At 51.8% G+C, this 24,541-nt stretch overlaps 1 protein-coding gene across 3 annotated transcripts; it reads right to left on the reverse strand.

Annotated features, from left to right (window-relative positions):
- Positions 1–302: 302 nt before the first annotated feature.
- On the reverse strand, positions 303–22,986 carry LOC115510504 (tyrosine-protein kinase ZAP-70). 3 transcript variants are annotated; one of them, XM_030310452.1, is made up of 14 exons: positions 22,871–22,986; positions 22,577–22,651; positions 13,228–13,660; positions 12,405–12,565; positions 7,739–7,877; positions 7,550–7,637; positions 7,421–7,467; positions 7,143–7,194; positions 5,907–6,099; positions 5,140–5,346; positions 2,790–2,982; positions 2,558–2,698; positions 2,342–2,454; positions 682–805 (listed from the first exon to the last, which is right to left on the reverse strand). In XM_030310452.1, exons 3-14 carry the CDS (start codon positions 13,627–13,629, stop codon positions 682–684), a joined length of 1,860 nt encoding a protein of 619 aa, XP_030166312.1. In that variant the 5' UTR covers positions 13,630–13,660; positions 22,577–22,651; positions 22,871–22,986. The 3 variants fall into 3 exon arrangements, with proteins under 3 accessions (XP_030166315.1, XP_030166312.1, XP_030166314.1); XM_030310454.2 differs by lacking the exon at positions 22,577–22,651; XM_030310455.1 differs by lacking the exons at positions 22,577–22,651; positions 22,871–22,986 and having other exon boundaries at positions 303–805; positions 13,228–13,629.
- Positions 22,987–24,541: the final 1,555 nt, after the last annotated feature.

A 24,541-nucleotide genomic window follows, 5' to 3' on the forward strand; every position in this document is an offset into this window, starting at 1 on the left:
CCAGGTGATGCTAACAGGCAGCCAGCATGGAGAGCACCCTTCTCACGCAACCCACAAAGACAGGGAAGCTGAGGCCCAGCAGCACACCTGCCTCAGTTCCCCCACTCTGCCACAGCTCCTCACTCACACAAAGATGTCCCCAGGGCAGAGAAGTGGGAAAGTCAGATACTCAGACCCTGGGGGCCACATCCAGGCCCACACAAGAAAAGCTGTGCTCAGGCACTTCTCATTGACCCCTTCCAATGACCCACCCCCTGTCCTGCCCAACCCCCACCCATGGCAGAAAAGATGAGAGACTCAAATAAGAAAGAAGCTGAGTTTATTTAAACGACTGAGGTCTTGCCACCTGAGAATTCCAAGTCTTCCCCTTCAGGCTCCAGAGGAAGGAGGGTCCTTACTGTAAGCAATGCTCCCTCAGCTCAGGGCTCCCCGGTAGATACCAGCTCAAGAGCAGGCTATGCAACCCCACCCTCCCAGGGCCTCCCTCCTCCGCCAGCCAGAGGGGACGGGTGACCAAGTGGGGAAAACTAGATCAGTATTAAACTGAGGCTTCAGCTGCCTGCCTTATACAGCCCAGCTGGTTTGGACAGAAAAGCTGAAGTGAAGCCAGCCAGACTGGAGGTCCTAGGATGGGGCTGAAGCTGGGGCATCGTGGCTTGCAGGCCCCAGGCAGGCTGGAGCTCAGGCAAAAGCAGTCTCGGTTCCCTTTCCAGGCCCTGGGGGGTCCTCAGTCTTGCTGGCCAAGCTGTAATAGTAGGTCCGCATGCGCTGCTCCACAGCCAGGAAGTCTGGGCGGTCTTCCCACCTGTGGGGGTTCAGGTAGATCCAGGCCACCGACCATATCCCCAGAACCCAGCTTCAGCTGGAGGGCAGACACGCATGGGGCTCAAAAAATCAGTGTGTGGCGGGGAGGCACCTGGGTGGCTCAGTCAAGCATACAGCTCTTGGTTTCAGCGCAGGTCACGATCTCACGGTTGGTGAGATCAAGCCCCATGTCAGGCTCTGCACTGAGATTCTCTCTCTCTCTCTCTCTCTCTCTCTCTCTCTCTCTCCCTCTCTCTCTGCCCCTCCCCCATTTGGCTTTGTCTCTCTCGAAATAAATAAACATTTAAAAAAATAAAATCAGTGGGGCTGTCAGGGTGGTAGAGTTTTGGGAAATGGAGACGTCTCTTGGATGTGAGTACTAGAATTCGAGTGGTTCTGTACCATGTAATAGAAGAGCTGCCGACATACAGGATGTTGGGGGATCCATCTGTTGAGGGTTAACTGGTGAAGATTTAGGGAACTGAATTCACTGAGTGTCGGGGTTACAACTATCAATGAAGGGGGCCTGGGATATTGAAGGCTGAGGTATTGCACATGTGCCAAGGGCCAGTGTATTTGGATGCCAGGTGCAGACTTTTATGGGTGCAAGTATGCTGCCCCTAGTCTAGCAGAACATTGGAGCATTGATGGTGGGTTCAGTTAGTGAAGAGTTGGGCTACGAATGGTACTGTGTGTGAAATATCCATGTATAGCGTTGGATGCGAGCCTCTTTCGGTATTGGGGTGTTGGTGTACTGAGTACTTCCCAATGGAGACCAGGTCAACACATGTTGGATGGACTGATCACGTATTATTTATCATAAATAGGGTATCTATACATCGGGTTGCTTGGGTGTTTAGGTGTCAATGTCATAGGTGCTGGCCAATGGAATAATGGATGTCCGGGTAGAAAAGGTATCAAATGTTGGAATATCCATGCTCAGTGGATGACAATGGCTCAGTGTAGGACAGTATCTGGTTTGGGTGTGTGTTGCCTATTTTCTGATGGGAAGTTGAAATACTGATGGTGTTAAAAGTTGGGCTGTTCAAGTGTTGAGCTTGAACACTGGACAGAGGTGGAGGTTTTGAATATATTGAGTATTTGGGTGCTGTAGTGTTGGCTTGTCAGGATAAATAGGTGTTGAATGTTGGACAGCGGGGGACTGAGGAATGCGAGTGGAGTATTATCACATGTCCTGACCATTGGTACTATATTTGGGGTAAAAGAGTACTGCCTTGTTTGAGTATTGCAGGATCAACGTGTTGAGTGTTGGCTGGTGGGGGCCTGAGGTTTTAGATGCTGGAGCACTAGGTGTTTACAGGTAGAGTGTTGGGGTGTTGGCCCATTGGAGCACTATAGGGTCCATGTGTTGAGGTATTTAGCATAGGTGCAGAGAGTAAAGCTACTGCGTGTGAGAAAGACTGTGAACTGGGTGAGTCTTGGGAGGGATGAGTTTTGGACTATTGGTCACCATGACCTCTGGTCCCCGGCCCAGTGTCGGCTCAGCTGGGTACCCTTCCCACCCACTGGCACTCACTTGTAGATCCAGCAGTCACTCATGAGTGTGTACATTTCAGGTGGACAGTCCGGCGGGCACTCCATCCTCTTGCCCTGCTCAATGAAGGCTATGACTTCAGGGCCCTTCATCTTCTGCTCGAGCCAGAACCGAGTGCAACATGAGTAACCAAGGCCACCTCACCCTCACCCCCCTTCTCACCCAGCCACCTGCCCACCCGCCTCTGCCCACGCCTGCCTTGTAGGGCTTCTGGCCATAGGAGAAGGCCTCCCACATGGTGACCCCATAGCTCCAAACATCACTGCGGCTGGAGAACTTGCGGAAGTTGAAACACTCGGGCGCATACCACTTGAGCGGCCACTTCCCTGCCGAGCGGGCCTGAAAAGGGGGAGATGTTGCCAGGGCAGGGCTCAGGGACCCTCCACCCACCCACCTCAGCCACCTGGGCACCAAAGGGGTGGGGGCTCACAGTATAGTAGCTGTCGTCGGCACCCAGTGCCTTGGAGAGACCGAAGTCGCTGATCTTGGCGTAGTGCCGGTTGACCAGCAGGACGTTGCGGGCTGCCAGGTCACGGTGCACAAAATTTTTCTCCTCCAGGTACTTCATCCCCATGGACACCTGGTGCAGCAGCTCCGCCACGTTGCTGATGGGGATCTCCTCCCTGGGGTGCAGGGGAAAGCAGGGTCAGGTGGGAGGGGACAGCCCGAGTTCCTAAGGGAGCAAAGCCCACACCTCTGACCCAGCTGAGTATGTAGTCAGCAGGTGCTTATTGTGTGCCCAGGCACAGGGCTGGAGATACGGGAAGGAGGGCAGGTGTGAACAGAAGAGGCAAAACCCTCTGTCCTCCTCTGGTCTCAAGGCTTTCAATGTCTCCCACATACTATGATTCCCAAACTTACACATTTACCTGAATCCTCTATGCGCCCCTGGTTGCGGGGGAGGGTCTCATGGGCATCTCAAAAATAATAAAGACAGAGGCACCTGGGTGGCTCATTCAGTTCAGCATCCAACCCTTGATTTCAGCTCAGGTCATGATCCCAGGGTTGTGGGATCGAGCTCCATGTCAGGCTCTGTGCTGGGCGTGGAGCCTGCTTGGGATTCTCTCTCTCTCTCTCTCTCTGCCCCTCTCCTACTCTTGTCTCTCTCAAAATAAATAAATAAACTTGAAAATAATAAAAATAAAGATAAAGCTAAATTCCTGGTTGTTCACACACATACCCAGCTCCCCCCACTGTCCCTTTCTTCTCCAACAACCACATCCTTTCATTGACTTGGGCCAGAAGCACCAGCCTCACCCTCAGCATCTCTTTCTCACACCCGGCTTCTAATCTGTCAACACACCCTGGCAGCTCTGCCTTCAGAATCCTTCCAGAATCCTTATACTTCTCTCCACCTCTGCTTCTGCCACCCCAGTCCAGCCTTCATCATTGTAAGCCTGGACCAGAACGAACAGGCACCACCACCCTCATTCCCCATCGCCCATCCTCCCTGAGCACAGAAGTCCAGTCCTGCCACTCCCCCTGTTTAGAGCCTCCCAGGGCTCCCACCACACTTGGGGTGGAAGTCCAAGGTCTCTCCATGGCTCACAAGGTCCTGCATGACCTGCCCCATCACTTCCCTACCCTTATCAGCTCCCCCTCTCCTCTTCATTCACTCTGTCGCAGCCATGGGAACTTCCTCACAGTTCTCTCACCACATTGGGCACAGGCACACCTCAGGGCCTTTGCGCTGGCTTCTTCCCCCACAGCTGCACTTGGCTGCCTCCCTCAGTTTGCACAGACCTCGCCTTTTCACTTTTCACCTCCCACCGTGACACTCCCAATCCTCTTTTCTATAGTACTTCTCTTCCAACATATTCTATATTGTATTATAATTATCATTGGAAGCCTCTTTTTTCCCAACCAGAATATAGGACAGAGACCTTTGTCCCTTTTGTTCACCGATGAATCCCAAATGCTAGTAACAGTCCCGATTACAGAGAAATTGCCCAGCAAAACCTGTGGAATAACTGAATGTATGAGTCAGCACGAACGCATGCACGAGCTGGGGTACGCTGTGAATGTACATGCACCAGTGAGAATGTGAGTTGATGGTCACACGCCTCAGTTGATGGTCACTCACTCAGTGAGTGTCAAAGACCGTGTCTATGAGGGTAAGAGTTTAAGGCACGAGAAAACAAATGAAATCACAGTTTCTTTAGATTGAGGGTCAGCAAATTTTTTCAGTAAAGGGCCAGATAGTAAATATTTTAGCCTTTGCAGGCCACGTGTGGTCTCTACCACATACTTTTCTGCTTCTTTTTTTCTTTTACAACCCTTTAAAAATGCCAAGCCATGCAGTACCAAACGACACTGTGGGCTACAGTTTGCTGACAGTGTCTTAGGTCAAAGACAATCGACTATGGACAATCTCACGAGGGCAAAACTTCTAAAGCTCTTACAAGCAGGGCCAGACACTGTTCTAAGCACTTTACAAATATCAACTCATGTGAGCCTCACAAGAGCCCCCTGAGGTAAATACTGTGATCAGCACTGTGGTACGAGTGAGGAAACTGAGGCACAGACAAACTGAGAGACCTGCCTGGGGTCACACTAGTCAGTGGCAGGGCTGCAGTTCAGATCTGGAGGTCAGACTCTGACGGCTGTGCTGGTAACAGCTCCGCCCCATGGGTGTGAGTGTGGGCGCGCAGGGCGGCAGGAGTGAGTGTGTCTACAGCCGTGTGAAAACAAGTGTGCCCTCGTGGCTGGAGCACACCCATAAGGACGGATGAGCCTGCTGGGCCCACAAGTTCCAAGTGCCCAGCCCGCCCGGAGCTCACTTCTTCCCAAGCAGGAACTTGTGCAGGGGCCCGCCGCCCGCCATCTCCATGACGAGCATGAGGGCCTCGGCCTGGCAGACGCCGATGAGCCGCACGATGTAGGGGTTGTCCAGCTGGTGCATAATCTGCGCCTCGCGCATCATCTCATCCTTGTCTGTCTTCTCCGTGCTGTGCTTCAACACCTTGATGGCGACGTCAATCTGCTTCCTGCCATGACGTGCACCTGGTCAGCACGGGCCCCGCTCGGCCCCTTGTGCCCACCCAACCCGCCTCTCCTCTCTCTGGCCATGTGTGGTGGATACCGTGGGTTGCCACCTGGATCTCCCTTCAGGGTCCAGGCACCCACTTCCTCAGGTGCCAGGAGTGTCGGCCAGGGACAGCTCGCTGCCAAGTCCCTCACCGAGAACTGCCCCTCGCTGAAAAAAAACACCTCAAAGCTACACCTGCCCCCAGGGGCTGCCTGTATCCAGTAGCAAGGCTACAAAAGGGGGCCCCTCTGCAGCTCCCCTGGGTCAGTTAAGGCCTCTGTTGCAACTGCGGCTCAGCCTACCCTCTCCCTGTCCCAGCCTGCTTCTCCCCCACCCTCTCAGGTGCTGACCCGAGCCCTCCCAGGTAACCCCCTAGCATGTACTTTTCTGGCCCAGGGTCTGTCTCCCCGGCAAACTGATATCGCATCCTGGCCCCAACCCCCAAGGCCTGGTGAGGCCACACCCTCCTCTGTCCCCCCACCACGGTGGTGCCCCAAACCACGGCAGGAACAGCCATACTTGCGCATGCGATAGACGCCCTGGCGCACTGAGCCAAAGTTGCCACAGCCAAGTTCTATGTCAGCGATGAGGAGGTTCTCACGCTTCAGGAAGAGCTTCTTGTCCTTGAGCTCCTCAGGGTCACTGTAGGGGCTCTCGTACACACTTGTGTCCATGGGCATTGACCTTGGCTTCTCTGTGGACACTAGGCGTGCTGGGCATACACACACGTGTGCGCTCCCAAGTCAGGATGAGGGAGTGGGACAAGGGACGGGGAGGGCACAGCAGCCTTGGCACCCGCAAAGCGCACACCCCAGACAACGGTGCACCATCCAGAGCATGCACAGGCACGCGGGTACACGTGTGTGCTCGTGTGCATGCGTGCACTTGTGTACACTCCTGGTCCCCTCCGGGGGGGACTGGGAAGCCACATCCAATGGGCTTTAAAGGCGTATGCTACTATGTGCACATGTAAGCACGTGTGCCCATGCATTCACACAAACGCACCCACGTATACTTGCACCCACGTCTGTGTGTGATGGGGGTCCAAAGGCACATCTGCATGAGAAACTGTTAGTGTGCCAGCTACAGGAAGACCTCTGTGCGTGTGTGTGCACCTATGTCCATGTCTGCCCATGTCTCTGGATGCACCACACAGCCATGTTTACAAGGGCTCCAAAGGTGAGCCTCTGTGTGCACATGCAATCCTGTATTTTCTCTGTGCATGCACACGGGATAGGCTTGCATCTACACATCAAACACATTAGCATCTGCAGCCAGGCATTTTAAAAACAGGGGCTCCAGAGCCTGCCTGCCTGCCTGCCTGCCTGCCTGGGTTCAAATCCCAGTTCCATTATTGCCCAACCGCAGGACCTTATTAAGTTACTTGCCCTCCTTTCTCATCTGTAAACTGAGAATAATCATCATGACTAACTGGCATGACTAATATGGCATATCAGAAGCATTCGACAAGCTCAGACACACACGAGCATGGGGCGTGACGGGCACATCGTAGGTACTGAACACATGTGTGTCTGTGGCTCAGGCACAGCCAGATGTACTCCCCTGCGTGTCTGCATGCACCCCATGCACAAGCACACAGGCAGGCGTGATGGATGTGCACCCACGTGGACGTCTGCAGTCACAAGTCAGGCCTGGCCCACATCCCTCCCCTGCCACACCCTGGAGCCCAGCCAGGGACCTTGATCACAGCCTGGCAGGAACCCCACACATACACCTCCGGCTTTGTCAGCTCACCTGGTTCAGGGGTGTATCCATCTGAGTTAAGGGTATCAATCCGTCTCTGAGCCTAAAGGTCATGGGGTCAACAAGGGTCAGCAGGACCTGAGCTGGGGGCACCCAGCCCCTGAGACCCATATTCTCTGAGGACTCCCAGGGACAGTTCTGGGGGGTACCCTCTTCTGGTCCATGGCAGCCCCACTCTCCATCCCAGCCTCGCCCTGGGAACAGGACCCATCACCCACCCGCCCAGCTCCATCCCTCACGACCCAACTTTGAGATGCCAGCTAACTCACATGGGTGAAAGTGGATGGGTGAGCTGGGAGTGTGGGAGCAGCAGCCTCTGGGGGAGCAGAAGTGACAGTGAGGGGGTGGGGCACGGGGTCTTCGCTCACCCCGCCCCCATCTCCCACTGCCCCACTCACCTGAGCTGGCGCTGGCGCTGGAGTTGGGGCAGGCATCCTTCAGGCAGTAGATGAGCCCATCAGCCTTCAGCTTCAGGTACTCTACCAGCTGCAGGGAGGCGGCATCAGGGCCTGGGCTCTTCCCTCCCCCAGAACCCCAAGCAACCCCCCACCACATCCCCTCAACAGCAAGGTAGATGGGCAGCTTACTTGCCAGAGCGTGTCAAACTTGGTCCCCTCAGGAATACAGTATTTGCCTGCCTTGTCCTGGCTGATGAGGTAGTGGTATACGGTTTTCCCGTAGATCAGGGACAGTGCGTACGTGCCCTGCTCCTTCCGGGGCCTCAGCCTGGCAGGGGGAAGGAGGGGGTATCACCCCTATAACCACCTGAGTTCTCCTGCGGTGACCCCCTGCCGGGCCCCAGATCTCACACACACACACACACCCATGGGCTCTGACCCTGACAGTCTCACAGAGAAGTGTCAGGGACTAGGGGAGCCAAGGTCAGGCGTGACTCAACCTCCAGACCTACTGGTAACAGGTGGCGGGGTGGAGTCGGGGAAGGAAATGAGAGGAGAATGGCAGTGTCCACAGGGAGACACAGCTGTCCAAGGGCCAATATGTGACCATCCACGGGGGAATACTAGGCCTCCCACGGTGGACACTCAGCCCAGAAGAGCCTGAGGCTCACACAGCTGAACACGTGGCCATCCAGGGGAGAACACTGAACCAGCCACAAGCAGGCACTGGGTCCTCCACAGCAGAGTATGTGGCCTTCCTTAGGAGACACTCAGCCATTCACCGGGGATACTTGGCCATCCACAGGATATTGAGCTATCTATGGTAGACACTCAGCCACCCACAGAGGCCAAAGAAGTCTCTGCAGGTAGACTTAAAATATTCTCTTGGGGAGAGAAAGCCACTTTTCCATGAAGAGCCACAGAGGTAAGCACAACTCCATGGCTCGCTCCTGGGGCACCTTTGTACAAATCAGAGTAGGTCACCTTGTCATCACAACAGACCCGCTAGTTACTGTGAAGACTGACCTTTGACAGAGTGAGACCTTGGATTGTCCTCTGCTGGAAATTTGCCAAAATAAGTACACAAATCTTCCTAGTCTATGAATGGGAATTAAGCCCCTCGAAGAATGGGGGCTTTGTGTGGTAAGACCTTGTCCACACACACACACACACACACACACACACACACACAGGCCAACTTAGAGCCAGATGCCTGCACCCCCTCATCCCACAGTGAAACCAACCAACACCTCCCACAAAACAATTTTGTTTCGAGTCACTGGCACAAGGTCCTACTTCAGAGTTAAGTGTAAATTTCCAATGGAGGATGGACAGCAACGGGTCCTGGGGGTCTCAGGTCTTGTACAAGAAGTTGTAGGCAGCTGACCCATAATCTGAGGAATTGTATTACGTTGCAGAAGAGCTGGCTGTTGGCGGGCAGCAGGAAGTAGGCATCAGGATGGCCTGCAGGTGGTGTAAACTCTCTGACAGGGCTTTGGCCCACGGATAAATGTTTACTGAATGTTAACCATGTCTCAGGCACTGTTCTAAGGGCAGAGATACAGTGGTAAGCAAGAGAGATGTGAGCCCACCTTGTAATCAAGCCCTCCCTTAGGTCAAAGGGATGGGGAAAATATCCTCTAAATTGCTATGGCAAAACCTGAGAGTGGGACTGAAGGGCAGCAAGTTCCCAGGAGAACAATGCAATGAAGCAAGATATGATTCCTAGGCTGGCCCACAACTAGGGATGCCTGAAGAGATAGGAAACCAGGGTACAGGGTGATAGGGGACCCCAAGGGCAGAGAAGAGAACCCACAACAAACTAAAATGCAAATGTCCCACAGAAAGGAAAGCACTTCCATAACTAGACTGGTGGGGTAGCTTGGAGGTTATGGTTTCTAATTACTAGTTCTCTTCTTTTGAGTAGTGAAAAAGACCTCCCTCAGGTCCACATCTTAAGTTTTGAACTAACAGCAGAAACTCAACACCCAGTGCTTACCAGCAAACGTATATGTAAAATTGAAAACACCACCACAATATTAGGCATTCTTTCCCATCAACAGATGGAGTCTCAGGGCACCTGGGCGGCTCAGTCAGTCAAGTGGCTGACTCTTGATTTTGTCTCAGGTCATGATGGAGCCCCCCGCATCTGGCTCTGCACTGACAGTGCAGAGACTGCTTGGGATTCTCACTCTCCCTCTCTCCCTGCCCCTCCCCCATGTGTGCATGCACACACTCTCTCTCTCTCTCTCTCTCTCTCTCTCTCAAAGTAAATAAACTTAAAAGAAAAAAAACATAGAGAAAGTCTCATTCTGTATCTCCTGAATCCGGGCCTTATCACATGACTCGCTTGGGCCAATAAGACATTAGCAAACGTGACACGAGGTGAGGCTTGGAGAGTGGTCAAGCAGTGGGCTCGCTTGCCCTCTCTTGCTTGTCCTGGCAACCCTGCCACCATTGGAATGAGTCCAGGTTAGCCTGTTGGAGATGCCCCAGGAAGGAGAACCCAGGCACGCCAGGCTGCCAACTGCCAGACATGTGAGGCCATCCTAGACCATCCAGCCCCAGTCCACACCCCACCACGTCTGACTGCAGCCACATGAGCGAGCTCAAAGGAAACCAGTACAAGAATCACCCACTTGAACTAAGCCCACACTGCCGACCCCCTGAATCAAGGGGGGAATAAATAATGTTGTTTTAAGCCATGATATTTTAGGATGGCTTGTTACATAGCAAAGGCTAACTGATAACACTCTCTTTGGAAAGAGATATGTGAATTCATAAAAGAACAGCGGCCAATTCCCACATAATAACCACATAGGCCAAAGACATTGATGTGGTCACCATGTATATTTCAATGCCACAAATTCTACTTTATTTACCAAAAAAACCCAGTAGGTTGTCGCAGTTCTTTGCCTCTGCAGTTCAAACTTAACTTAAGCTAGAAGTGCCAGCTAAGAAATCAACGTGTATCTCTACTTCCGAATATACAGAACCTGGTAACAGTCATATAAGAGCTACCATTTATTGAGATACTGGTTCTAAATTCTTCACATAGTTGCCATTTAACCTTCACAGCATTCCCCACAAGGTAGGTACTATTATTGTCCCCATTTTGCAGATGAGGAAACTGAGGTGTTAGATTGCACAACTGGTTAGAAGTCGAGCCAGGATTCAAATCAACTCAAATCAATTAATTGCTAATGGGACTGACAGCCAGCTCTGTCACACGATTATCTGTGCCACCCTGAGAAAGTCACTTATCCTCTCAGTTTCCTCACATGTAAAATGAGACAGCTGAACTAAATCAGAGGTTCTTAACCCAAAAAGGGCTCCAAGAATGAGGCTCAGGTTCAACTACGATCTTCTGTAGCTTCTTGTGTGCAAAATCTCTGGAGTAAACATGTTTGGGGTCGAGAAAGGGGTTCAGCTTTGGTAAGATTCCCAAAAGGAATCCCAATTCCCCTTTGGGGAATCCCAAAAGGGTCTGTGATCCAGAAGAGGTTAGGAAACACTTAACAATATAATCTTAAAGGCCCTTTCCAGAGGTCAGGTTTCTTTTCAAGTTGAATCAACCATTCCATAAACGCTGAGATTATAAAGAAAGCTTTGGCAACAAACAGCATGAGGTACAATTCCATCCATTCTTCGGCAGCTCTGACCTGTGGTCAATAGTTAAGCGTGGCCCTGGTTTTAATTCCAGGCCTGAGTAACATGCATCTTTCTATCATACCCTACACCCTTATCTCAGAACTGGACCAGTTCTGGGCTTGTGCCAGGCATCATGACCCACCAGGGGTGTTCCCCTCCTCCCTGCCCCATGCAAGGTTCTATGCCTACAGCTTTGACCCTTGGCACCTAACTATCCCCTGTAGCTTTGACCTTCAGCCCCTAACTATCCCCATATTGAGAAAGCAGTTACTGACTGCAGGAACCACAAAAGCCATCTATAATAGCTTCTGTCCAAAGCATGCCTTACCTAATTTTCCAATAGCCTGGCTCAAAGTAGCTGCTTCTGGTCTCCTGACATTGCCCAGTGTTAAGTCACTGTCCTTGATACTGTCACTGCTCTACCTGGTTCTGAACCTCAGTGCCAGTTCAGTCTCCATACTGTACCTGATCCTTGTTCCCTCAGCCTCAGTCTCCCATGGCTCATGTTGACCCTACCTGCCTCTGTGACTTCGAGTTTGACATCCAAGGCACCCATAGCTGGTCAAAGCCCTTGGCCTAGGCTCTCCTGAGACTCCTCTAACCTCAGTAGACCAACTAATTGTCATAAACTCTGCAGAAAGTTTTCAGACTTTTCCTTGGGGCAGAGGAATTCATTGTCAAACAGCTTCCATGGAAGCTTAAAATATGAAAGAGGTCAAAGCTGAGCTAGGGTGGGGACAGCAGCTGGCAGGTAGCACAGCCTGGGTTCCCTGGATTTGTTTTGTGTCTTCCTGCTCCACAAGGACAGGGATTTGTGTCCGTTTTGTTCACTGCTATGTCCTCAGTGCCTGAAACATGCCTGGCACATAGTAGATGTTCAGTAAATATTTGCTGAATGAAGGAGAGGAAATTGAAGCAGGCAGAAGTTCAGCTACTTGCCCAGCGACCTGAGCTGATAAATAGCAGAGCCTGGATTCCCACCCAGACAGTCCAGCTCTGGAGTCCTAACCACTACAGATCCTTTCTCATATAATGTCCCTACCACACACTCAGAAACACACTAGCCACTTGCACATGTTAGCACAGGCGCACCCCTCCCTGCACACTGCACACTGCACACTGAGGTCTGCCCCAGCCTCCAGGATTCTGGCCAACAAGCCCCAGCCTCACCGCCCTAAAGTCCCAGGCCTCAAGCCCCACATACAGGAACTTGCCGTCGGTCTGCGAGCCCGAATAGAGTTTGCGCTCTGCCTCCTCTCGAGTCAGGCTGCTGTGGTACCAGGGCATCCTCTCGTGAGCTGTTGTGGCAATGAGCTTCTCCACCTGGGGAGCCTGGCTGATGATGGCCTGCTCCAGGGCCTCACCCTAGGGAAGGGAGGATGGAGGAGCCAGGAGACTGATAACTGTCACCAGGGGCGTGACCACAGGAACCCTCTTCCCTCCTCTGGACCTTCCTAATTTCCTCTGTCCCTATGAGACCCTTCACCCTAGACCCACCTAGAGTGAGTCTTTCAGGTTGTTGAGGACAGCCCCCCTCTCCAGACACCCCCTCCTACCCCCGCCCCCGCCCCCACCATCTCCACGGTCCTTCTCCAACCTCCCGTCCATCTAGGGCCACGCCCCAGACCCCGCCTTACAGGCGGTCCAAGCTCATCTTCAGCTCGAAGATCTGACACTGGTTGTCGGGTATTGCAAGCTGTTGAAGACCACAGCCCGGGCCCGCGCTGGCAGCGCCCCTATGGTCCTGGCCCGCCCCCAGCCCAGGCCCAGGGCAACCTTCAACAGCTGTCTGGCATAGGCTTGCACCAAGGCGTCACTCAGCCCCCTCCCTACGAGGCCACCTCTTAGGTCCTGCCCCCAACCAGGACCGCATCCACCCCTCCAGCTTCCAAATCTGACGAAGCACAGCAAAGCGCAGGCTGAAGAATGCAATCCCTCTCCCCAGTCCCCAAGGCTCTCTCGCCCTCAAGGGCCTGTTCTCCCCGGCCCCGCCCCCAGGGCCCGCCCCCTCGGGCCCGCGCTCTCACCTCCAGCTTCCACGTCTGGCGCACGTAGTCGCGCACCATGGCGTCGCGCAGGCAATCGAAGACCCCGGGCTGCGGCTCGAGCCCGGACGGCCGGTTGCACGGCTTGCGCAGGTTGCAGGGCAGCCCGTCGGGATCGCGCGAGTAGAACTCGCAGAGCTCGGCGGGGCCGCAGTGCGCCTTACCGCCAGCGATGGCGTAAGTGCCGTTGAGCTGGCGCTCGATGGGGAAGTGGTGGAAACGCACATCGTGCACGAGCGAGAGCACGTAGCCGCCCAGCGAGCGCAGGCACTGGCGCAGCAGGAAGAGCCCGTCGGCCATGCCCGCCAGCTTCAGATGCTCCTCCGCCTCGGCGCGCGAGATGCTGCCATAGAAGAAGGGCAGGTGCGCCGCGGGGTCCGGCATCGCCGCCGCCGCCCCTGTGCCTCGCCAGACCCTGCGGGTTCAGAACAAGATGGAGGGCACGTCAGGGTCTCGGCTTGCCTTCTTAAACTCTGTCCACTGGGCCCAGAGATAGTGGGAGAGAGGACGCATTGAGGGGCATCAGTGTCATAGTGCGGAGCCTCTTTACGCCAGAATAAACTTGGAGAGGAGCCCCCGCCGGCTGGGCTCAGATCGGAGGATCCCCAATCCTCCTCTGACTTTTCAGAGACTTTGTGTGGAACGCCCAGACACCCCCACGGGCCCACACACACCAGTACCTGGAACCATTCATTCATTTCCCAAACACGTGTTGAATTATTGTGTTTCAGCTCAGCGCTGGATATGAGTGAATAAGACAGGCCCTGCCCTCCTGAATACCGAACAATCTGAAGGGGGGGGGGGGATACATTAAACAAGGAAACAGGCAAAAATAGTAATTACAGACTGAGACCAGTGTTATAAAGGAAATAGAGTGCTATTAAGAGAGAGAAGAGGCCACTGTAGCTGGGAAGGTCGCCTTGTCTGAGGTAGTAGCATTTGAATTGAGATCTGAAGGATGAGGATGAACCAGCTTTTCAAAAATCGTGGAAGAGAGAACATCAGGCATAGGGAACAAAGCTGGAACAAGTTTTGTTCTTCAAAAGAACCTTTCTCTATTAACCTTCCCTTCTTCCTTTCCACTGAGTCTCCCTGGCCTTAGAAATTCCGCTTTACCCTGCCCCCTCTGCCTTCACGGACAAATTTCTAGAAAGCATAAATTAATTTGAATATCCATCAATAGGATATTGGTTAAATACATTAGGGTTTAACTCCAACGTGAACTTTGATATAGCCACTAAATAAAATGAGATGTGTGATGGGGGAGGGGGAGAGGGAGAAGGAATTAAGGATATTTAGATAAATATCTGGTAAGGCAGATAACCTAAAATTATCTGCTTTTAATTTTCTGGGGTGATGGTACAATGGCTGATATCTTGATAAGCTTTGGGTTATACAAGTGTCTCAATTTCTCTAAGAATGTGCTAAAATTTGTTCATGTCATTATATTTGGACCCCTCATTTTAAAAAAAAGAAAAGACAATATTGAACGCTAGTTAATGATCTGTATGTGGAAATATTTACCTCTGATGGCTGTATTTTACTTTGAAAGGCATCCAGAAAAATAACATTGATTGATGGATAGACAGGTGAACAGATAAGTCTTATTATTCAGAGTAGTTCTGTAAAGTCATTGCAAACACTGAATTAGCAAATACTAAATGATCGCTCCTAGAGGAATCCAGGGTTAGGTTCCTTCAAGTTTCTGGTCACAACACTTTCTTTTTTCTTTTTTCTTTTTTCTCTTTTTCTTTTTTCTTTTCTTTCTTTTTTTTTTTTTTTTCAGTATTCTCTGCACCCAATGTGGGGCTCAAACTCACCACCCCATGATCAAGAGTTGCATGCTCTTCTGACTGAGCCAGCCAGGCACCCCATAACTTAAAATTTTTTTAAGTAGTCTCCACACTCAACGTGACTTGAACTCATGACCCCAAGATTAAGACTCACATGTTCTACCAACTGAGCCAGCCTAGGCCCCCCCACTCTCTGGTCAATATTTTCATCAACTGATCAGTACTTAACCTTGTTTCTGCTTAAAGACACTTTATTTGATATATATTGTTGGTTCATTAACATTGAATGCTCAGCCAATAGCGCTATAGCTAAGATTATCTGACAACCCAGACTTTTCCTGTAAGGCACATCACAGCCTTCTTGCATGTAGGAATACAAGATAGCACTTCAGCACTGCACTGCCCTTTAAACAGTGAAATCACCAACAAAAAGAACCAAAAAATGTGCACCAAATAGAGCGAAGGACACTTGTTTACAGTATGATAAGTAAAACAAAAAGGTAGAGAAAAGTGTCACCTTGTTTGACCTCAGTGGGAACGTGCATGTCAGTTGACTCAAATTTCTTGCTTCTCTGGGTATGTTCTTGAATGACTGTGAAAGGGCCTTGAGTATTAGTTTGGGGGTTATAAATAAATTTTAGCAAGTAGGCTGAATACAGAATGTCCTAATAATGAGGATAGACCGTATGTGATAAAGTGAATATAACAGTATTAATTGTAGAACTATGGGATGGTTAATGGGTATATAATTCTTCCCATTTTGCTGTATATTTGGAAGTTTTTATACAATATTGAAAAAACTCCTCTCCCTATAACAATTTCCAAACATTTCTCTAGGATGGGCCCAGCAAGACCACCCAGGCATAGGTTACATTCAGGGGAAGATCGTTGGGTGCCTTTCTTAGTTAAGCAAAAGTAAGCAGGGGGTGCAAAGAAGGCCTTTGTGGGTTGGAAAAGGCTGCCTTACCTCTGGGTGTCCAGGGACAGGCAAGGATGGGCACAGGGGCTGAAAGGAAGATACTGGAATGGGAATCAGGTGAGATCTGAGTCAGGGTAGCCAGAGGAGGAACCAGAATCTGCATTCTAACCAGACGGTTCCTGACATTTGGTTTAGGAAGGCCAGGCTTGAGAGGGTTCCTGGATGTCCCAACAGTTACAGGTAGGTGATTAATCAGAGACTGCATTTGTGTCCCACCTGGAGATATAGGTCACCATTCCATCAGAGTGTTTAAGAAGCAAAAAGGGTTCCTGGGTATTTACCCTAGAGAAATGGAAACTTGTATTCACACAAAAACCTACACAGGAAATGTTTATAGCGGCTCTACTCACAACTGCCAAATTTTGGAAACAAATGTATCTCAACAGATGAATAGATAACTATGGTACATCACCACCATGGGATACTACCCAGCAATAAAATGAAAGGAAATGTCCACAACACATGGATGAATCTCAAAGGCATCATGCTGAGTGAACGAAGCCAAACTCCAAAGGCTACAAACTGTATAATTCCATTCAAAACTGTATCAGTGGAGAACAAAGCATCAGTGGTTGCCAGAGGCTGGGGGCCAAGGAGAAGGATTGACTAGAAGAGACATGAGGGAATTTGGGAGAATAGTATCTCAATTGAGATGATAGTTTCTTGGATATATGTATTTGTCAAATCTCATGGAAGTGTTCACTAAAATGGGTGAATTTTACTGTATGTAAATTATACCTTAGTTGTTGGGTTTTTAACTAAAGGAGTTGGAAACTATAGACAAACCAGGCACTAAAAATAATAACTGAAATAGGAAAGAAAGTGCTGTCTACACCCCTGCTCTACTTTCTTGACTCCCACCCCCTCATCCAGCCTCACAGTCTGCCTCCCACCCCCACCAGGATACTCTCCAGGCCAGAGAGGAAACACTGATATCACCACCTGGTGGGCACCAGGCAAGCCCTCCTCAATGCTGGATCCCCTGAATGAAGGACACAAGTGACCCTTTCCTCCTGCTTGAGCTTCTTGGCTCTCCTCGGTCCTTCACAGCCTCCCTGATATGCCTCCTCCCTCTCTGATGGTTCCTGCCGCCTCTCCTCCCCCAGCCCTGGTAGCCCTACTTGGGCCATTCTGTCTGTGGCTATAAACATGCCACCATGTTCACCTGTCTAGTTCAGACCTCTCTGTTTGTGCTGGCATCACCTCCTTTGATCTCTACCTGCTGTTTCTATTAATAAAATCTGAGATCCAGATCTAACTCACATAGTGTTTGTGGTTGGCTAAACCCCACAGTCTGTTTCCCATGAGCTGAGCTCTAGGGTCTGCGAGTTGCTTCTCGGCAGTTTTTCCCCCAAGGACTCCCTTGCTCAAGAACTTACTGTGCCTCCAGCTCACTTCATTGAACTAACTAAATTCTTCAACCCTTCCTCTGCTCCACCTGGGTTGTGCTATTAGCCTTCTTTCAAATTCACTTCCATACTTTTATCCATGCAGTGCTCTTCACTGGGTACACCCTCCCCACTCCTCTCCATCCTCCCAAAGACAGCCATCCCTGCCTCAAAGACTCATATAGTCACTCCCTATACACAGGACACAGGACCAGGCAGCAAGGTGGGGGCTTGTCCATGGAGCTGTGGGGAGTGGTGGGGGTAGTGATGCTGGTCTCTGGGGCAGGAAGCTGTGGCAGGAAATTGTCGGCAACACAGTTTGAGAAGCTCCTCCCCACAGTGGCCACAGGTGCAACGTGGGTAGCCAGAGACAGATTAAGGCAGAAGGGGGGGTGGGGAGAGGCTGGCCCTTGGGGCCCAGTTCAGGACCACAAGCCATGATTGGCCACCTCAGACCAAAGGCCAAGGTATGCCAGAGGCAGGACCATCACCCGTGCATTCTCAGCTTTATCACAACCTCCCTGTCTCACTGCCAATAATGACAACAGTAATAATAACATGACACTGCACGGCAGGTGGGTCCAGGGGTTACCCAGCCCTGTGTCTGCTTTTGTCTTCCTATGCCTTTCTGGGCTGTCCTCACTAGTAAAATAGGGGGATGAGAGTCGGAGCGATCAACTTTCCAGTGACCCTGTGGGCCAGAAATGCTAGGGAGGCCAGAGGAAGTGGACAGCAGGAGGCAGAAGATGGTGAGCCAGGTAGACAGGAGGCTGGAATATTTGTCCATGCAGCACCACTGCAAGCCAGCCCAGCATGGAGTCTTTGCTTTCAGAGGAGCTGGGCCAGTCTGCAGCTTCCTGGTAGGACATGGATGGGAAGGTCAGATGTTTCCATCCCGAGCTATGTCCCCACAGACTCAGTGGCTTTCCCAGGAGACAAGCCCACCATTAGACTCCCCCGCCCCAGTCCTGCCTAGACTGACCCCGTCTAGCCTCATGAGCTGTGAGTTCAGAGATCCTAATTTGGCCTTCCCAGCCAGAGTTTTCAGTTCAACTGAGAGATGATGGGACACCAGTCTTGTTTTCACAGCCCAGGCCCTGGGAGGAAAGGAGGAAACCTGTGGTCCTTGGTCAAAATGATCTACCTGAAATTCAACCATTCAAGGATCCTCCTTGGGTAAAGGTAGGGTTCAATTATATCTATGCCAGAGAGACATGATACTCCAAACATACTTCAAAGGGGAAAAAAAGGCTCAAGAGGTCAAACACATTTTCTGAAGCTGTGGAAAGCATATTAGCATATTAAAGGCTCTGAGAAGACCTGCATGGAAGGATGGTTTAGTTTTGTTTTATCCCCACTCCTAAGTAGCAGAGCCTTGAGGGTCTACTACTCATAGAACATACTCTGAGCATCAAAAGCCCCAATTAGATGTCCATCGGGAGATCCAGAGGGAAGACTAAGGCAGTCAGGCTACAGAGGGAACGAGTCCATCCAACTGGACTTGGTGAGAGGGGGCAGCAGTGGCACCAGCCAGGCCTGGGGGCTCCATATGCCATCCTCAGCCAGACATCAGAAGTGCCTCCACCAAGGGCACTGCTGAAATGGGGGCCCAACCCTTCTGCCCAAGCCTCCTTTCACTGACCCCAGTTCCCTGCCTGAGACCCCAAGTCCCCCCTGAAGCCATGTTTCCTGCTCTCTAGTCTGCAGGCCATGGTGGGGTTCCCCTTTTGCCCACCAACAGAGGTAGCACAGGCAATTTCAGCCAATAAAATGCTACCTTGGTTACATTCTAAGTCATAATGACAGCAGTTGTCAATGTGCCACGGGTGGCAATAGGCTCTTTCATATTTTTCCCTGACACCAGGGGATCAGATTCCAACCATAGAATCAGAGATCTACTGTATCACAGTAGTGTGGCCCTGGGCCGTGAGGTAAGCTCGCCAGACCCCACCTGTAAAATGGTGGAAGCAAAGGTGCCTAATACTGGGAAATTGTGGGGATTCCCTGAGATAAGACTCACGGAGCACCAAGCACAGCACCTGGCCCACCTGTCATGTCCTTCTCTTGCTCTCAGCCTTCCAGGACTCCCACCTGACTCAGGGTTAAAGCCCAAGTGCCCGCCGTGGCCCCCAAGTCCTTATACAATCTGCTCCTACACCACTTTGTCCTCATTCACTCCTCACCAGCCACATGGGCCTCCTTATGTTACTTGTTCAGGTCAATTGCTCAAATCAGGCATGGTCCAACCTTGGGGCCTTTGCACTGTCTGTTCCCTCTGCCTGGACACTCTTCCCTCAAAATCCCTCACTTTATTTGAGTCTCTGCCTAAATATCACCTCCTCCTCCAAGAGTTCTTCCCTGATCCCCCTCTCTAAAATCACCTCCCCTTCTCTCTCTATCCCTGACCCAGCTTTATTGTTCTTCACCACCAAAAATGTGGTTTATCCACCAACTTGTTGACATAGGACTTTGCCCCCTGCTTGAATGTAAGCACCATGACAGTGGAGACTCTGTCTTGTTCCCCTGCCCATGTCAGCAAGGCGTATATACATAATAGGTGCCCATACCCTTCTCCTGGCCACATGCTTCAGGTCCCCTCCATTGTCCCCTCCTAGAAGTGTTCCATGATTTCTGCTCCACCCTCCCCAGGCTGAGTGAGAGACCTCCACAGTTGTCCCAGGGCCCATCCTCCCACATCACAGCCCTGACAGCCACGTATGACCACAGTCTGTTGACTCCTCTGCCTCTGACCAAGCTGAGCTCCCCAAAGCAAAGCCTATGGCCATCTTGTTTTCTCCCGCAGCCCCTGCTTCCTTCCAATAAGTACATGTCAAACAGGTTAGTGCCAGGGACTTTGCTATGAGCATTATCCATTTAATCTAAACCTCACCTCAACTCCATTAAATGGAAATTGTTACCCCCATTCCTCAGCTAAAGCAATTGAGGCTCAGAGAGGTTAATGTCATGTTCAAAATCATGGAACCTGCAAGTGGCAGTCAGGATTTGAATGCAGGTCTCAGACCCAGCAATCTGCACTCACCACTTCAGTGAATGTCCTTGAGGAGACAGAATCCACAGTTCTGAGCTAGATCTCTAGGGGCTTTCACCCCAGGCTGGCCTGGGACTGTCAGGGCCCAGAGTGCTAGGCTGTTGTGGGGTTGGAGATAGGACCTTGCATCCAGCAGATTCACTAAGTGTCTGTTGATCGACTGGACAATGCCAGAAGAGCAGTCCCCCCTTCCCTCCCCCCACCTCAACCTCTGCTGCCTTGGTTTTAAGGGCTGTGTGACCTCAGCAAGGAGCTTTCCCTCTCTGGATGTCAGGCTCTGTGGCTGTGAAAGGGAGACAAGGAAAGGCTTAGGGGGTGGGAGAGGTGAGATGATGAGTCGGGAGGACAGAGCCTATAGAGACATGGGGACAGGGGGGTGCTGTCCTGTGCACTGAGGGATTGCAGGGTGTTTAGCATCTTTCCTAGCCTGTATCTACTAGATGCCAGCAGCAGCCCCTGAGTCATGACCAAAAATGTCTCCAGACATTGTCAAATGTCCCTGGGGGGCAAAAGGGGTGCCAAAATTGGCTCCCTTTGAGAACCACAGCCTTGACCTATGCTTTGGGGAAGGGAGTGGTCAGCATGGAGAGGTCTGACTGCTGCAGCCCCTAGGAGAGTCTCCAGAAGCTGCAAAGTCCAGAGCCTGACCGCCCAGAGCTAATAATGATAATTAGAATTACAGCAACATGCTCACATAGCATCTACTATGTGCCAGGCACTCTAGATTTACGGTTGACCCCAGAACAGCAGGGGTGTGAAGTGCTCAGGTCCATTTACACACAGATTTTTTACAGGACTGTAAATGCCTTTCCCCTTGTGAATTTCTCCATACTATTTCATTTTGTCTAGGTTACTTTACTGTAAGAATACAGTAGTACCACATGTAACATACAAAATACGTGTTACACTGTCTATATTATTGGAAGGTTTCCAGTCAACAGTAGGCTATTAGTAGCTAATTTGGGGGCAGTCAAAAGTTCTGTGCAGATTTTCAACTGCCTCTGGGTTTCGGCACCTTTAACCCCCATGCTGTTCCAGGGTCAACTATATTAGTTCCCCTAATCCTCACAAGAACCTTGTGAGTGAAGGATTTATGGAGCCAGGACCTGATGCACTCAGAGGTGCAGTGACTTGCCTGAGGTCCCACAGCACACACAGCAGGTGGCAGGGCCAGGACGCAGGTCTAGACCGCCTGGCTCCAGAGTGTGCACGTCCCACTATCCAGGCCGCCTGCCTGCCCTGTGTCCTGGCCGGTGCCATGTGCATGAGGCAGGAGGACAGGTGTGAAAAGGAAGAAAAGACGCTGCACTGGAGGAGAAGAGCCTTCAGACGCGGCAAAGATTTTTTTCATCCCGGGAGTCCCTGGCCCTAATCTCTCAGCAAAGCCTCATTAAGCACCCACTGTGTGCTCGCCATCCTGGCTGAGATAAGAGTAACGAAACTCACCTTGAGTTGTTTAGCATAGGAACCCCTGCCTTGGACATTCTTCCCAACCTCTCACTCAAGACACAAGAGCCAGGCGCCTGCAAGGTGCCCATATTTGCACCTGCATTTAACAGACGTGCAAACCTCAGTTTGCTCAGAAAGTCCACCCAACTTGCCGACACACCGCAGTTGAGTAGGATTCAGACTGTTTTCTCCTTCGCTTCTCTGGGCCCCTCTCTAACCTGAGCTCCCCTACAAGTGGCTCAAGCCTGCCCTGCATCCCCTGAGAGGAATTTTTTTGTTCAAGTTCACAGCCCTGTTGAGCCACCCTCATATTCACAGGGCTGAGTTGGGGGAGGGGGGAAGACAACATGTTTGCTTTCTCTGGAGGATTCTCTGCTTCCTGGAGCCAAGGGTGTCACCCTGATGGGGGGCCAGGAGGAGGTGAGGGACTGAGCAGGCATCTCTGGGTCCCCTGGACACTACCGCTCAGCTGACACTCTGGCAAGGAACCTGTTTCCCTCAGGGTGGCTGGAAGCCATGTCTGCTTCCTTTTCCAGCTGGACACCACCCATCATCCCAATCTGACGGCCCCTCCCGGTCATTCCCAGTGGCCTCCTGACTCTGTCCTCCTCCACCAGACCAAGGCTACCCGTGGAAATGGTGAGCGGGTGCTGTTCCGTCCAGGATGACTTACCTGGAGTTGTGTCGATGGTATCGAGGCAAATGGGCTGCCTGCAAGATCTCTGGTCCCCAATGTCAACAGCTGGCTCTAGATGAAGAATTAGGGCCCAAGAAACTAATGTGGGTCTCTGTGCAGTCCAAGCCCCCAGCGTGAGGCCCTGCGGCTAACCACCCCCTCACATGCCCAGGCCGAGTGTAAGTAGGCCACACCCCAGGGGATCTTCACCCTCTGCCAGCTGCCTTGAGTCCCCTGGGGTGTGGCTGCAGTGGCAGGACAGGGGCAGAAGGCCGAAGAACGACCACTCACCTGGACACACCAGCAGCAGCGCAAAGGCCCAAGCTGGCAGGGACCAGGCCCAGAAGGCCTGGTGTGCTCTCAGCAGCTGGTTTCTCCGAAACTCAACTTATTTCCTTCATGTGAAGACAGGAAAGGGGGCTGCGTCTGAAGTTTACGCCAAAGTCACAAAGTGCTGCGTTCAAGGAAAATCAAAAGTCACATGCTCCAGGGAGGGCACAGGGTATTTCCTGCGCCGAGCAGTGCCTGCCCCTTGCTGGGGGAAACTGAGGCTAACTGCAGGGTTGCACCGGCAGGCAAAGTGACAACTCCAAGAGCACCCCCAAAGCCAGGGGTGGGGAGTGCCAGAAGGGGGGGGGCAGAGCAGGGGCAGAGGGAGGCTGATCCCCAGGACTCGTGGGAAACAGGAATGCCCCTACTTCCCCCTCCCAAGGTGGCAAGGACCCAAGGCCTGCCCGCTGAACTGCTCCTAAAAGTGATTTATTTATTTCACAGGCAGGTGAAAGCTGGAGAGAGGAGAAATTTGCTAAGTAGAGCCATACCTCAAAGGTTCAGTGCACCTACTGTGTGCCAGGCATTGGGACAGCAATGACAACCCTGTCCCTGCCCTAAATGGGTCACAGGCTAGAGGAGGAGGCAGCTGAGTCAACAGGGAGATCAGGTCTGGGGCGGTGGAAGCCTGGGCACTATATGTATTCAGAGGAGCCCCAACGCACATGGGTGGTGTCAGAAGGATTCAGAGAGGGATCAGTCATTTCACCAAGACACAGAGACAGTGTGTCTCCCAATGCCCACCTGCTCCCAGCCCACCCCACCTCGAACCTTCCCCACACACTGCACCTGGCTGATCACCACCTCCTGCTCTGGCCACAACCTCCTCCTCATTCTCTTTTCCTCCCTTCCCTCCCACTCACCCACACCCATGATGACTGAGTGGCCACACCTCACATCTACTCCCTGCTGCATGGCCACTGCCCATGCTTGGTGTCCACGTCTCTTCTTCTCTCCCTCCGGGGGCTGCAAGGCCTCAGGGGGCTCTCTCCCCCACCACTTCCTTGCCCTCTTGGATGCATGGGGATGTCTTCAGTGGCTTGTCCACAAGCATGGCCTCAGGGATGGTGTGGGGCCATCCTAGACCCACAAGAGACCCCAAGAACATTTCTTCTCTGGGTCCTGTCACCCTGGGGGGTGTGCGCCCAGCCCCACAACCTGCCTCATGGTTCCTCTATGCTCCACCCCAGGCCTTCTTTCCTGAGGACCTCTCTCCAGTCCCTACTGTCCCCCCCAGTTCCCTAAATCCCCCTCTCCCCACTCAAGAAATCTTTGTTTCTGGGTTCCAGGCTGGGATACTTTTCTCCCACATATATTCCCCCCAAACTGTTTTTGTTAGAAAATTTCTCTTCCCCCACAGGCACCGTGAAACTCAGGATGCAGAAAAAAAATCTGCTTCCACACTGGATAATCCTTTCTGGAGGGAGAGAAGAATGCCCCAGCAGAGTGAGGAGAGAAGAAATAATGGCATCAGAATCACACAATCGGCAGTGATAATAGCACTTACTGAGTCCTTTACTATGTGCCAGAAAGCATCGCAAGCAGTTTACAATTTAATCCATATAACCCATTTAATCCATTTTCCAAACGAGTTGAGAGAAGCCCAGAGAGGCCAAATGGCCAGGCAGGAGT

The sequence above is a fragment of the Lynx canadensis genome, chromosome A3 (genome assembly GCF_007474595.2).
Source record: "Lynx canadensis isolate LIC74 chromosome A3, mLynCan4.pri.v2, whole genome shotgun sequence".
Lineage (NCBI taxonomy): Eukaryota > Metazoa > Chordata > Mammalia > Carnivora > Felidae > Lynx > Lynx canadensis.

Coding starts and splice junctions, on each gene's coding strand:
- LOC115510504 (XM_030310455.1), bottom strand. CDS start 13,629: ATGCCGGACCCCGCGGCGCACCTGCCCTTCTTCTATGGCAGCATCTCG. Junction 2,455..2,557: donor ATGGCCAGAAGCCCTACAAG/GCAGGCGTGGGC, acceptor TGGCTCGAGCAG/AAGATGAAGGGCCCTGAAGT. Junction 806..2,341: donor AGTGACTGCTGGATCTACAA/GTGAGTGCCAGT, acceptor GAACCCCCACAG/GTGGGAAGACCGCCCAGACT.